Source organism: Prionailurus viverrinus, chromosome E1 (assembly GCF_022837055.1).
Source record: "Prionailurus viverrinus isolate Anna chromosome E1, UM_Priviv_1.0, whole genome shotgun sequence".
Classification (NCBI taxonomy): domain Eukaryota; kingdom Metazoa; phylum Chordata; class Mammalia; order Carnivora; family Felidae; genus Prionailurus; species Prionailurus viverrinus.
Window position 1 is genome coordinate 16,043,507 of NC_062574.1, and position 13,691 is coordinate 16,057,197.

The window sequence follows — 13,691 nt, forward strand, 5'->3', positions numbered from 1 at the left end:
GTATGGATCTAGAGAGCACAATGCAAAGTGAAACGTGTCAGAGAAAGAAATACCGTATGATTTCACTCATACGTGGGATTTAAGAAACAAATGAACAAAGAAAAAAACAAGACAAACAAAAAACCAAAATCTCAACCTCAGAGAACTGGTGGTTGCCAGAGGGGAGGTGGGTGGAGAGATGGGTGAAATGGATGAAGGGGATCAAGAGTACCCTTTTTCTGAGAAGCACTGAGCAATGTATAGAATTGTTGAATTGCTATAGTGTACACGTGAAACTAATGTAACACTGTATGTTAACTATACTGGAATTAAAAAGAAATAAATAGGGGCACCTGGGTGGCTCAGAAGGTTAAGCGTTTGACTTCAGCTCAGGCCATGATCTCGCAGTTTGTGAGTTTGAGCCCCATGTGGGGCTCTGTGCTGACAACTCAGAGCCTGGAGCCTGCTTCGGATTCTGTGTCTCCCCCTCTCTCTGCCCCTCCCCTGCTCATGCTCTGTCTCTCTCGATGATAAGTAAACGTTAAAATTTTTAAAAATAATAATAAATAACATTTAAAAATATCAACAGCGCAAAATGCGATTATTTGGGGATTCAATTAGGTCATTTGTTCATTTATTTATTCGTACAGCAAATATTTACTGAACACCCATCAGACTCTGAAGATCCAACGGGAAGCAAACATACAATAATCCCTGCTCTTATGTGGTTTATACTCTAGAGGAGAGAAAGACATTAAAACGAACAAACAAGTAAATATAAATCTATAACTATACACTGTGATATGGGGTCCAGCTTGTTCTTCACTTAAACACCTTCCCTGGCTCCTGGCGCCTCTCCTTACCCTGCGAACCTGCCCCAGAGCTGTCAGATCTCTTTGTCTGCCCAACATGCCTGGAGTGTTCTGGCCTCTGAACTTTGGTTCCTGCTGCCCAGGATGCCTTCTTCCACTCTGGCTCTGCTCTTGTCCCAATCCCAGCTCTCTTTGGAGTCACAGCTGAAGTCTCTGGGCTGCAGCATCAGCTCTCACATCAGTGTCTGGGGGACCGACTCTCCCACCTGACGTGTGAGCTCTCGTTAACTGCCCAGTGACTCTGTAGGGCCTTGGAAACACTGTCATCACACTCTTCTTGCACATCCCTGAAGCCCAGCACCACAACGATACCCCTAACACGTGGGCATCCGACATTTATTAAGCCTTGTAAGTTCCTTCCGCTTGCATTTAGCCCTCAAATACCTCACTGAGGTCGGTACTATATTTGTCCATTATGCAACCATCTGCATAGCAGGCAGGACTTGGAAGAGGAAAGGGACTGGCCCAGGGTCACACAGCCAGGCAGTGGCAGAGCTGGGATTCCCTCCCAGTCCTTGAGTACCAAATTCCAGGCTCCTCCACTGCTTTAATGATTTCCTCGCTCTCCTTTTCTTTTTCAAGCATCAGATGCTTCCCTGGAATCTCAGACAGAACCCTCTCTGGGCATCAAATGCACACTCCTAGTACAGGCTGGGAGAGTCTATGAAGCTACCAGAAATTTCTGAAGTCTGGAGAAGAGTGGCCTTCTCCCAGTTGCACAACCTGTCCCCTGCATGTTCCCACAGCCTTCCCCAGGTGAGGGCCTGAATCCTTGGCCTTCTGTCAGCAACCCAGTTATCAGATCTGGGCCAGAAGCTGCTGCCCCCAGAGTCTCTGACCCTGTGATAGAAAAACAATGTCCTGCCAAAGATGTCCACATCCCACCCCCCCAAACCTACAAATACGTCATCTTATATGGAGAAAGGGATTTTGCAGGTATGATTAAGCTAAGGATTTTTAGGCGAGATGACGACACTGGATTATCCCAGTAATCACAAAGGTCTATGAGGGGGAGGCAAGAGAATCAGCGTCAGAAAAGGCAACGTGAGCAGAGAAGGGGAGCAGGAAGAGGGAAAGAAAATGTCTACAAGACTGGAGGATGCTACACTGTCAGGATGTGGCCATGAGCTAAGGAATACAGGGGGCCTCTCTAGAAGCTGGAAAAGGCATGGGAATGGATTCTCTCACCAGAAGCTTCCAGAAGGAATGCAGCCCTGCTGACCCTTTTAGACTTGTGTGTGAGAGAATACATTTGTGTTGGGCTAAACCACTAACGGTGTGGTAATTTGTTTCGGCAGCATTAGGAAACCAGCATGGACGTCAAGCTTTTGGGAAGGACAATGGTTATTTATTGATGGCTTCACAAGTACCAGGCACAGTTCTAAGAACTTTCCAGGGATTAACTCACTACAATCCCACGATCTGGAAGGGGTTGTCATTACCCCCACACCCAAAGGCACCGGGTGGAAACTGCCAGCTGCTTGGAACTCTTGGCATTTCAGGCAGGCAGCACACCCTTCAAGGAGCAAGGTCTGAACCTAGAGCAAGGCCACGACCCCGGCCCCTCATGGTCAGATTGCGGGCAGCCTCGCTGCACATCGCACAAACCCTGCTGCTCCCCAAGCCTGACGAATGGGAGCTCGCCTTCCCTCCTGCTCCCTGCCAACCAAAGATTCACCTGAGGGCCCGGCAAACATCTAAAGGAAGTCACTCGGGGCGCATTTGGAGCTTAACGGCAGAGCTGGTTGGACTAGGACCGGGTGAAGACCTGGTGACGGCAGCTGCTGCCATGTTTTCATCCGCCTTGGCGTGAGTACAGAACTCTGGGCCAGTCCCTGTGACAGCCCCTCTCAGCAAGACCCTCTTCTCAAGAGACTTCCGCCTCAGAGCCCAATCATGAAAGAGCTCCCCCAAAAGTCAGTAGTCAGCCCCAAGAGTTGCATTCTGGGCCACACTGACCTGACGTTTTGGCTGCCATAGGGGTAAAGGTGGCCGAGAGCCGAAGAATGTGAAATTAGGTTGTGCACATGTTACCAACAAGAGGCCTGTTCTCAGTTACCACCAAAAACCTCTTCCTTTTTTTTTTTTTTTTTCCTGCTTTCCTCAGACCCCCGTGTTCCTGGCTTAGAATCATCTGGAAACTCACAATTGTTTCTTCGATCCTTGCGGGGCTAGTCTTGTCTCACAAATCACCAGGGCTGGACATTCATTCATTCTGCACTATGTGCCAGCCACTGGGAATACAAATTCAAAGGTGAGAGAGACAGTCTCTGCCCCCAAAGAGCCCTCCAGGGGTGGTGCCCACATGCCCAGAATCCCCAGGGCCAGTTCTCTGAAGAGCTCAGGGTCCCCACAGCATGGGCCATTCTGCTTGCCAGTCGTCCAGCACAGGGAAGCTGCCTTCTGAGTGACGATGTCTCCACTTCCTCCCCAAGCAGAGCTTCAGAAACGTAGCCACCGCGGGCTGGTTCATTCCCAGCAGTTTACACAGTTTGGGGGCTTGAGGCCCCCAAACGCAAGAGGTCAAGTCCCTCTGGTAAGGACAGTACCTACAAGGTAGGTTTAGCCAGCTCTGGCCCGGTCTTCTAAAGCGTTTAGAGGCTAAATAAAGGTTTGGGTCTGGGCCAAACCAAGATACGATCTGTCCAGGAACTTTGACCTCCTCCAAGAAAATAGTGAGGACTGAACAGGCAGAGCCACCTGCCATCCAGAGCCCTAGGCCAAATGGCTCTGCACACAGCAATATTCAGTTCATGGGCCACCTCACCTTCTGAGGAGCACCCAGCAGGATCTGCTCAGAGTAGATGCCATTGGGTCTAGAGGCTGTGCCCATGCCACGCAGCAGCCTTAGGACAGCTGGCCCCTCTCTGAGCTGAGACAGCTGCAGGGATGCCCGGCCATTCTCTCTTCTTCCTTAGAGCTAGGCACTGGGGAGGTCCCCTTCAGCCATTTCCTTAGCGGAATTTAGAGAGGGGGGACAAAGCCCACTCCCCTGGAAGGTGGATCCCTGTATCCAGGTTCTCCGCTGTCTGAGGCTTTAGGCAGGCCCAGCAGTGTTTCTGAAGGCCAGGTGTTCATAGCCCACCTTTGCACTTTGTTCATACATACCACCTGCACTCCTGTTTACTTATTATTCTTCACAACTGACTTCTTAAAAGTACAGCCTTATCTCAAGCATTATCTTTGAAATCCTAAGATGTCAAGTCATATTTCCCCTAAGATACATTAAAATATAAACCTGACCACTAACATGCAAAAAATACATCTAGGTGCCACCTAAAATCACATCTCAAATCATCCGAAGTGTAGCCCACACTTCGGGAAACACCCCAGCGGGGGGCACAGGCATGGCCATCGCTGCCTGTAGGGGCCCAAGAGACTGGGGCAGGTGAAATCAATGTGGGTGTTTCTGACTATCCATTAAAAACTGGCACGGAACAACACCTGATAGGTTAATCTGCATTACAAAAACATTTTTATTCCTGACAAATGAGTTCCTTTAAATAGCAGCTTTTAGATAGCAAGGCACTATCAGCCCTCCGTACCTTTAAATAGAACCGTACGAAAGAGTTTTGGAAAGCACACAACACTTTCCGGCCAGGAGGTGATGCTGCTATCAGTATTAACATTATTATTAGTTTATAGGGAATTAACTCCTCAAAGGGAAGTCCGGGTTGAAAAACACAGCAAGCTCCAGCCCCAGCTCTGGAGGAAACCACTGCCCTAATCACCTCTGTCCCCCAGGAAGATGAAGCAGCTCGGAAATTACACTGAAAACACGATTGATTTATAGGACTGGCATTTGGACACATGCTCAGGAACACAACCATTGTTTAAGGGGAAGTACTCCTGGAGTAAAGTAATAGCAAAGAGCGAACTGCCTTGGATTCCCACCTGCTGCCGAGAAGGGTCTATCGTGCCAGACCGCCAAGACCGTCCACAGCCCAGGCCAGGAGCACACCCTCCAGAAACGCCCCTTGACCACACATGTGCACACACACACAGGCTCACACGCATGTGCACACACATGCACGAAGTCCAGCTCTGACCCCGACAGAAGTGGTGTCTCCTCCTCTGAATTTCGTACCCTTTTATTGGAACCCCGAGTACTTTCTCATTCTATCCCTATTATCTGTGCGCTTGCCCCCTTGCCCTGAACTGTGAACTCTTTGTGAGAAAGGATCATGCCGTGTTAATCTTGTCTCCTCCCCAGTGCCAGGCAGGATGCTTTGACTAGAACACAACCTGACAGCGTTTGTTGAATGACTCAAAGAGGTTTATCCCCACCTCTCTGCAGCCACCCTGCCTGTCTTCTCCCTCTATAGCTGACCAACCCTGATAGAGAATGAGGGTATCCTAGAGGTGTTCGGGATGAGACAGGGGGCCTGGAATTCCCCAACACTCAGGAAAGGCCTCTTCCCCCCTTGCTGAGACAAGTCCACGAAAACTGAGGCAGGAAAGAAGAGGGGAAGACCACATCTAGGTGCTCACAGGGATCTGGAAAGACCGGGCTTTTTAGGTGTGATGTGTGCCTGGGCCCCCTTAGCATCTGTGTGCAGCCTCCGGGGAACACCTCTGAGTAGAACAAGGCAGGGAACATGGTACACCCTTTGCAGGCCCCATGGAGCCTCGCTGTCTCCACAAAGTCACTGAGCACCAGTCATGTCCCCAGCTTTGTGCAGTGTTCAGCAGTGAATACAACATGGCCCTTGCCCTTGAGGAAAATAGGGTAGAATCAAGGAGGCAGATGCCTAGAGTGCTGAGCAGAATAAAATACGGTCTAAGACTGAGGTAAAAGCCAGAGCCTAGAATAAGGGTGGATCCATAAGGCAGCATATGAACAGGACTCCATCTGCGCTGGGGAGGGGTTCTCAGAGAAGGCCCATCAGGGACTCCCCATATCTCCCAACCCACACACTACTTAGCTCCCGGCCGGTGCTCTTGGTTCATTACCAGACTTTTCCCCATCCTGTTCCTAGTGGGGAGGTTGCTCAGACCCTAAGTGCAAAGGCCTCTGCGGGCCTACTTAAGTCACATCTTAACTCCCAGTGCTCTGAGCTAGCACCAGATGAGGGAACCAGGGGTGGGATGCTAGCCGCTGCCCGCCTCCCATTACTGCTCCTCTCTGCTCTGCACCCAGGCCAACGGCTACAGCTCCACGCAGACGCCACACATCAGCCATCTCCTGTGGGTCTGTAGTCTGTTTTTACCTCCATTAGCTCCTCCTTAGAACCACACTGTAGTGCGGGCGTGGCAGGGCTGTGATCCCCATCTTACAGGAGGGACAAAGAGGCCCAGAGAGGCTCAGGGGCAGCCTCCTGCCCACGGCAATGCTCCGTGCACCACACCCTCCGGGGTGCAGACAGGCCCGGCGGGGAGTGGGGCATGGATGGTCGGTCACTCTGTTAGGCAGCCTGGCTTGCAGCCTGCAAACTCCCTGCTGTACGTTCCCACTGGCCCTCTCTCCCAGACACAGAACACAGAGGAGGCGAGCAAAAGGCTGAGGTCAGGGCTCTTCGAAGTGGGCCTAGGTGAAAGAAAGGAAGAATGAACGGTGCAGTGTGGATGCCTCACCATGCCTCAGGCAGCACCGGTGTGGCTGCGAGGGGCACCCCTGGCCCTGGGGAGGAGGCGAAGAAAGGAAATGGGATTGATGCACAGCCCCCTCCTGCTCTACCTTCAAGGCAACTCCTACGACAGGACAGGCGCATTGCTGGGGAGAACGTTCACAGCCCCAGAGTGAGTGGGCTGGGGCCCAGCAGATGCTTCTTGACTACGCCCACCTTGGGAAAAGTGCCTACCCACCTGGCTCCTGCCTCAGAGCCAGCTGTTATCACCCCCTTTTCAGCTGATCCAATTCTTTTCCTTCAAGGAAGCTCAGTGACCTCTGGCTCTCCCTCTCTCCCAATGCTCTCTTGCTTGCCCTAGCCCAGACTCACAAAGTCTCCTTGCTAGGAGGCCAGTGGCCCCTGTGGCCCGAACTTCCTAAGTGCACTTATCCTACTGTTGCCATGGAAACAATGAATTACGACCTCCTGGTTTCAACTCAGCCAGCTCCTCTGGGGCAGCAGGCTCACACCACTGCCGTGCCCACCAGGTGACTCATGTCACTGCCAGAGAAAGCCCCCAGCACAGCTGGCCTGCTGGGGAAAGCCAGCAGCCACTGCCACTTTGGACAACTGGTCCAGGGGGAGGAGGCAGGCACTGCACCTCTCCCCCAGGAACAGCTGCCAGAGAGCTCGGCCCCTCACAACCCCTCGCAGGCATGCGCCAGCCCCTCTCGGCCGGAGTGTGGTGCTTCCACCCGGCCATGAGGCTGGTGCACAAACCAGCCATTTCTGCCCGCACACAGCTTCGGCAGTCGAGAGCTGCCAGCCCTGCCCCTCCCCCGACAAGCATCCAGGGCGTGTCACATTCCCACCTTCACGGCCACCAAGAAGGGGGACCCTGAGCCGGGGCTGGTCGGGGTTCCCAGCTCGCACTCCTCCAGGAGAAACACATCTTCATCCTCCAGAACCTTGTCCAAAAAGCCTATAGCCTCCTCTTCCTCTTCCATGGCAGCCGGAGGCGCGGAGGGCAAACAGGAAGCGGGGTCCACGCAGCAGCAGCAGCCGTTGCCGCCGCCGCCCCGGAGGGAGGCAGGCGGGCAGGGAGGGGAAGAGCGTGCAGGGCAGGCCTAAACCAGCATGCTGGCCTCCCCGGAGTCAGTCCTGGCACCCGGCCACCGGCTCCCGATGAAAGGCTCCATTATGAACCTTTTCCTGCTGCCGCTTCCCGGCCCTCCCGCGCGCCGGGGCTGCGGGCCGCCTCGCGCGCGTCCTCAGGCCGGGAGAGGGGAAGCGGCGCTCCGGCAGCCCCACCGCCGCCGCCGCGAGCGCAGGGCTGTCACTGGAGAGAGACCGCGCGGCGCGCCGGCGGAGCAGGAGGAGGCGCCCCCGCCGGCCGCCTTGGCCCTTCCTGCTGTGCGCGCCGGCCCGGGCGCAGGCGGGGCCCCGCGCTCCCCGGCCGCCGCTCCCGAGCTCCGGCCGGCCGCCCCGCCGCCACCGCCGCCGCCGCCGCCGCCGCCGGTCCCACAGATCCCGCCCTTTCTGGACTCGGAGGCTCGCGTTTGCTATTAATACACAGGAAATGCACGACTTGACTTGTGAGGTGGAGCCGTTCCCTCTGCGGTCACCGGCCAGAGGCTGGCGGAGCCTTCTGGAGCGCGGAGGAGGGGCGAGGAGGCCGCAGACGGGCCGGGCGCAGGGGGAGGTCTGCTTCCCAGAGACAGGCTTTATTTACAGCCCCTCACCAGAGCCGGAGCAGGCAGGGGGAGGAGCGGAGGAGCAGCTGCCCGCACAGCCTCCGGGAAGACCCGGGGCGAGCCTCGCTGTCACCCTGGGACGGCCACAAGCTGAGCCCCCTTCTCATCTCTGCCTCGGGTTCTGACACCTTTGCGGAGGGGAGGCCAAGGCCTGGTGAGAAAACAGTTTCTATCACCACTGTGGCTGGGAGAACAAGATTTTGTGCAGAGGAGGCCCGATCCGCGTCACCACAACAGAAGCAAAAGTGCCAGCCAGGTTCTGCAGAAGGGCCCCCTTGGACGGCCGGAGATGCCACATCTCCTACTCACAGATGCTGCTGAGATGAGCAATCCCACCTCCGTGGGGCTCTTTTGGCTCAAGACGGGCCTCCGCCCAGGAGAGCCAGCCCCACAGCAGAGAGTACAAGGAACCCAGGGAGATAACACCAGCAGCCCTTCCCACTCCCAGCAGGCTTCCCCTGGGCTTCCTCAGGGGTTACAAAGCTCAATCCATCCAGACAGCGAAGAGCACAATCTGGTGGTCTAGGCCTCAGCAGGAGAGGAGCAGACACTTACTCTCTTGAGGGAAGAGTTTAGGGGCAGCACCTGGGGAAAGCTCTTTCACAGCACAACACCTAGGGCAAAGGTTGCAAACTCCAGCAGCCGTCAGAGTGCAGGTAAGAGCAGTGAAGTGCGCCAGGTAGGAGCTGGGTGAAAAAACCACCACTCCGCTCCAGTTCATGGCTGCTAGGGGCAACGCAGGCTTCAGGTCGCCCCATCTCAGATTGTTCTAGAGAACCTGGAAATTTGGAGTCTTAGGTGATATCTCTCAATTTTATTAAAAAAAAATTTTTTTTTCTAATGTTTCTTTTTTGAGAGAGAGACACACAGAGCATGAGCAGGGGAGGGGCAGAGAAAGAAAGGGAGACACAGAATCGGAAACAGGCCCCAGGCTCTGAGCTGTCAGCACAGAGCCTGTCGCGGGGCTTGAACTCACAAGCCGTGAGATCATGACCTGAGCCAGACGTTTAACCGACCGAACCACGCAGGCGCCCTGACATCTCTCAATTTTAAAAGGATGGCAGATGAATTACATTAAAACAAAACATGGTGCGCTCTAAATGAAACACATCCGTGAACTGAATTAGGCCCAAGACAAGGTTGCTGCCTTCTCGCAGCTGGTTGTTTCTCTAAGGGAAGTTGAGAGTTGTGTAGGTGTAGGGGACAGGGTGGTGGTGTTCCCCGAATATCCCCTCTGCCCCATTTCCTCATTGGATCCGGCATCTTGGAATCCAGTTCAACTTCACACACTACCAACACACCACTTACCTTTGTAAACCTGCATCATAGGTGCCACCACCCAGGTAGATCAAGTGAAAATTCAGGACTCTGGGTGGTGAGCCCTGAAGCTTCATACCCACTCAAGCCAACCCCCTCAACCTCCCACCAGCCCCCCAACAGTGTCTCCAGCCAGGGATTCCCTTGGCTTTCTCCTCATACACACGCTCTCAATGATGCAGTGTTGGAGCTGTCCATCAGCACGCGTATCTACCACCAGCCTCCTTATGCACGTGTCATATCCCCTGTCAGGTGGTAATGGCCTTGGCGGGGAAGGGTCAAACTCCTGGGAAATGAGTTACAAAGGAATGTCAACTGTGCATCATCTTGTCATTACCTCTCCTTTCCACTGGGCACCTCAGCTGAGAACAGGGCCCCTGGCTGAGCCTCCAAGCTGGATGGAGAGTTGAGGGGAGAGGAGGGAAAAGGAGAAGAATGGAAACAGTTTCTAATCCCAAATCCCCAAAGAAGTGTGTGGAAGCTCTGAGCTCAAGATGGGGCTTGTGCCATTTGCTAGAGCAGAGAAGCTGTCCTCACCACTGACAGGCTCCTCCCTGTCACCAAAGCTGAAATAGAGACTGAGGGATTTGGGGTAGGCTCTTTGGGGCCTCAGGACTGACAGGGCTTCACAGAGGCACACCCCACCTTACACCCCGCCCCCTCCCTCAGTCCTTGGTTTTTCCCTGTCCCTGCCCTGGCTGGGTTATAAATAGCCGGAGCACATCTGAAGGGCCCTTTCAGCCACAATTCCTCATTTGGTTTGGGCGGGCGAGGCTGTTCCCAGTGCTTGGGAACAACTAGGCCTGGCATTCCCCAGAGCACAAGTGTGCCAGCCCGGGGCTCTATGCCACAGTTTCTGCCTCGCACCCCGCAAGCTTCAAGTGCATGGCAGGACTGACCCACTGGTCAGACATACAGGTGGAATGGGAGAAGGGTCTAAAAGCCCAAGGGCTCCTCTGGTGTCCCTTCCCCCACCCAATCGGGGAAGCGCCTTCCGAAGTCTCCTGGAGTATTCCTGACTTCATTCCCCATGCCCCTAACCAGCAGAGCCGGATCAACACCCACTTCTTCCCCAAACCCTGAAACCTCTCAGAAGCTGCTCCCTAAACATCCAAGGCATCTCTGCTCCACCCCACCCCAGCTGGCTGGAAATTCCCGTGAGTAACTAGAATGCCCTTCCATCTCCATCGGGCATACAGACACCACTCAGAGGCCCTCAGTCCTCCCCCTGGGGGGGAAGTGACTCACAAGTCCCAGCAATGCCCCCTCCCTTTCCCCTACGAATGCCCTGAGCCAGCCCTGGACCTGAGCTTCCTCCCAGCATCCTCCACACTCCGCTGCTTCAGCCTGGCTCCCGCTCCTCCTCTCCAGAGAAGCAGCCTGCTCCAAAGGTCCCTAAACTGCCGTATCCCAAAGTCGGAGACCTCCCTCTCCCACTCCTTAGCCTCAGCAGTCTGGCCTTTCTCAAATCCCTCAGCTCCTGTAAGCATGCTGGTGCTGCTCTGACCGCTCTGCTTTACGCTGGCTCTCCTTACGTCTGCCTCCTGTCAGCATGGAGTCACCCATTCAGGACCCCGGCCCCAGCCCGCTCCTCTCCACCATTGAAGAAGTCTTCCCTTCTTACTTCCAGGCCAAAGGCAGCCCATCACCATTTGTAACCCAGCACCTTGCTCAGCTCCAAGCACGGCATCTATGCTGGCAGCTGGGTCTCCTCACTTGGAAGTCCCACCAACAGCCCCTTAACTCCACATACCCAGACCAAACGACCCCCACCCCCATGCCAGCTTCCCCTTCTGGCTTCTCCACTTCTGTCGGCAGGGCCACCATCTTGCGACTCTTCCTTCCCTCAGGCCCCACATCCCTTTTACTGAGTCCCCTTCGTTCTTCCTTTTTTTTTTTTCCTTTTCTTAAAGCCACCACCTGACCAAAGTTTGCAGCATCTCACCCCTGCACAGCCAGAATAATATTCCATTTTGAGTCCTGATCTTGCCTGTCCATCTATCTGCTCCCTTGTTTGTCCCTTCATACCCAGAGAAAGCTTGGCATTACAAACACAAATCTGGGAGACACAGCTTTTAGAGTGCTCTCAACCTATAGGAAGTGAAGGACATAGGAACAAAAGAGACAGTGTCTCAGTGATCAACACAGTGGGGACATAGGACAAAGGCAGATTCCTGCCTCAGAGGAAAAGCTTCACAGGAGAGTGGCTTCTAAGCAGTGTCTGGAAAGAGTTGGGAAAGAGGTGGCGCCTGGGTGGCTCAGTTTGAGCGACAAACTTTGGCTCAGGTCTTGATCTCACAGCTTGTGGGTTCGAGCCCTGCGTCAGGCTCTGTGCTGACAGCTTAGGATTCCCTGCTTAGGATTCTGTGTCTCCCTCTCTCTCTCCCCCTCCCTCATGCATGCTGTTTCTCTCTCTCTCTCAAAAATACGTAAACATTAAAAAAATTTAAAAAAAGAAAAAAGAAAAGGGGAAGAGTTTACAGGCAAAGGGAGGAAGGCCAAAAAGGAGAACTTTCTGTAAGCAAACACAGATGGAGAAGAGAATAGAAAAGGGGCAGGAGGCGAACTTGGAGATGTGGCTGGAACCACGCTGTGGAGGGCAAGGAGCACCGACTGAGATTTCTGACACTTGTCAAGCCCACGCTCTCAAAGCCACCGATAGTCTCCTCTCCCCAAACCCCATGGCCTTCCCTTACACTCATTCTCCATCCCTCATTCTCACAGCCACTGAATCAATAAGTATCTATCAACTGCCTGCTGTGCACTGGGCATTCGTATCACACCCACGAACGGGACACTACGTCTACCGCCATGGAGCTGACGGGCTCGGGGACAGATTGACCGCTGTGAGCCACAGCAGTGCCAGGAGCGGGGCGCAATCTCAGAACTATGGGGCTGAGGTACAACTCTCCCAGGAAGGAGATCACGGAAATGTCTATTGTGATGTTAAACGTTCACACCCTCTGACGCAGCAACTCCACTTGAAGGGCTTTTTCTGCAAACACATTTCTAAGAGGGCGCGAAGATCCGTGTACAATGACATTCACTGCAGCCCAAGGCCAGAAACACCCAAATGTCCGGCAGAAGGGGACGGCCAAGTGTGTCAAGTGGACTGTGCATGCAGTCATGTCACATGGGCAAATAAGGAGAAGTACACAACCGACTTTTAACAGAAGTTTTGTCTGGAGGATGGCACTTGGGGAGGCTTTCACTTTCTACATTACATATTTCTGTAAAGTCTGGGTTTTCAGTGAGGTAATCAGGGAAAATAAAGAAGTTAAAAAAAGAAGTGTGGTAACTGCTCCGGCTGGGAAAGTAGAGTGAGTGGCAGCTCTCTCCACCTCACAGAGAGCACAAGACAGCTGATGCCGCCAAGGGGGAGTCCTAGAAGGTTCTCTGCGGGAGGTCACCTTGAAACTCACACTTGAAAATGAACAGGGGCTAGCCATGCCAGTGGGGGCGGCAGGGGAGGGCAGACGGGACTGGAGGAGGCACAATGAAATGAATTCAGTTGGGTGGCGAGTGTTCATTCAATAAGCCAACTGATGTTTACTGAGCATCTATTATGTGCCAGGCCCAGTTCTAGGCACTAGCGTTTTCAACGAGCAAGCATTTGGTTATGAAATGGACAAACCTCCATCTTGGAGCTCACATTCTAGTTGGGGGGTTGGTCAAGAGGCTGCAGAAGTAGGCAGCAGTCAAGTGGTCAGATCAGGCAGGGTCTTGGCAGCATTGCTAAGCATTGGATTTTACCAAAAGGAGAGAGGGAAGGGCATCGAAGAGTTTTAAGCAGGGAATGACAGGACCATTGTTCAATGGTCATCCCTCCCACTGACATCAGATTATTCTTTCTAAAACATTGCTCACTCCGTGCCCAGCAGGAAGCCACCAAATCAGCCCAAACAAGGGCAATGGGGCCCTTGCTGGTGATTCAACCAATCCAAGGGTTGACAACACCCTCTGAAAGGCCAGGCACATTCCCACCTCCAGGCCTGTCCTGGGCTTGAAGCCCCTTCCTCCTCCTCTCTGACTATCCCAGGCTCAAGCCCCACCAGATTTGCTGGAGCTCAGTGGGGCCAATAAGAACTGACCCCAGGGGGCCAGTGCCAGGAGCAGACAGAGTCAGCTATAGCCACAGATGGAAGCAGATTCATCATCTTCCTGATAATTGTGCTCCCCATTCTGCCTTCCCTTCTCTGTTATAGAAGTCACTCCAATAA

At 53.8% G+C, this 13,691-nt stretch overlaps 1 protein-coding gene across 4 annotated transcripts in view; it reads right to left on the minus strand.

Annotated features, from left to right (window-relative positions):
* ABR (ABR activator of RhoGEF and GTPase) overlaps positions 1-13,691 on the minus strand; it is a 183,613-nt gene that overhangs the window by 73,069 nt on the left and 96,853 nt on the right. Inside the window, exon 1 of one of the 4 annotated variants that reach the window (XM_047833047.1) lies at positions 7,273-7,903. The exons of the other annotated variants lie outside the window; for them this stretch is intronic. Coding sequence (XP_047689003.1) covers positions 7,273-7,407 — 135 coding nt within the window. The 5' untranslated portion in view covers positions 7,408-7,903. Of the gene's footprint in view, positions 1-7,272; positions 7,904-13,691 lie in introns of those variants that run through there. 4 annotated transcript variants of the gene reach the window in all.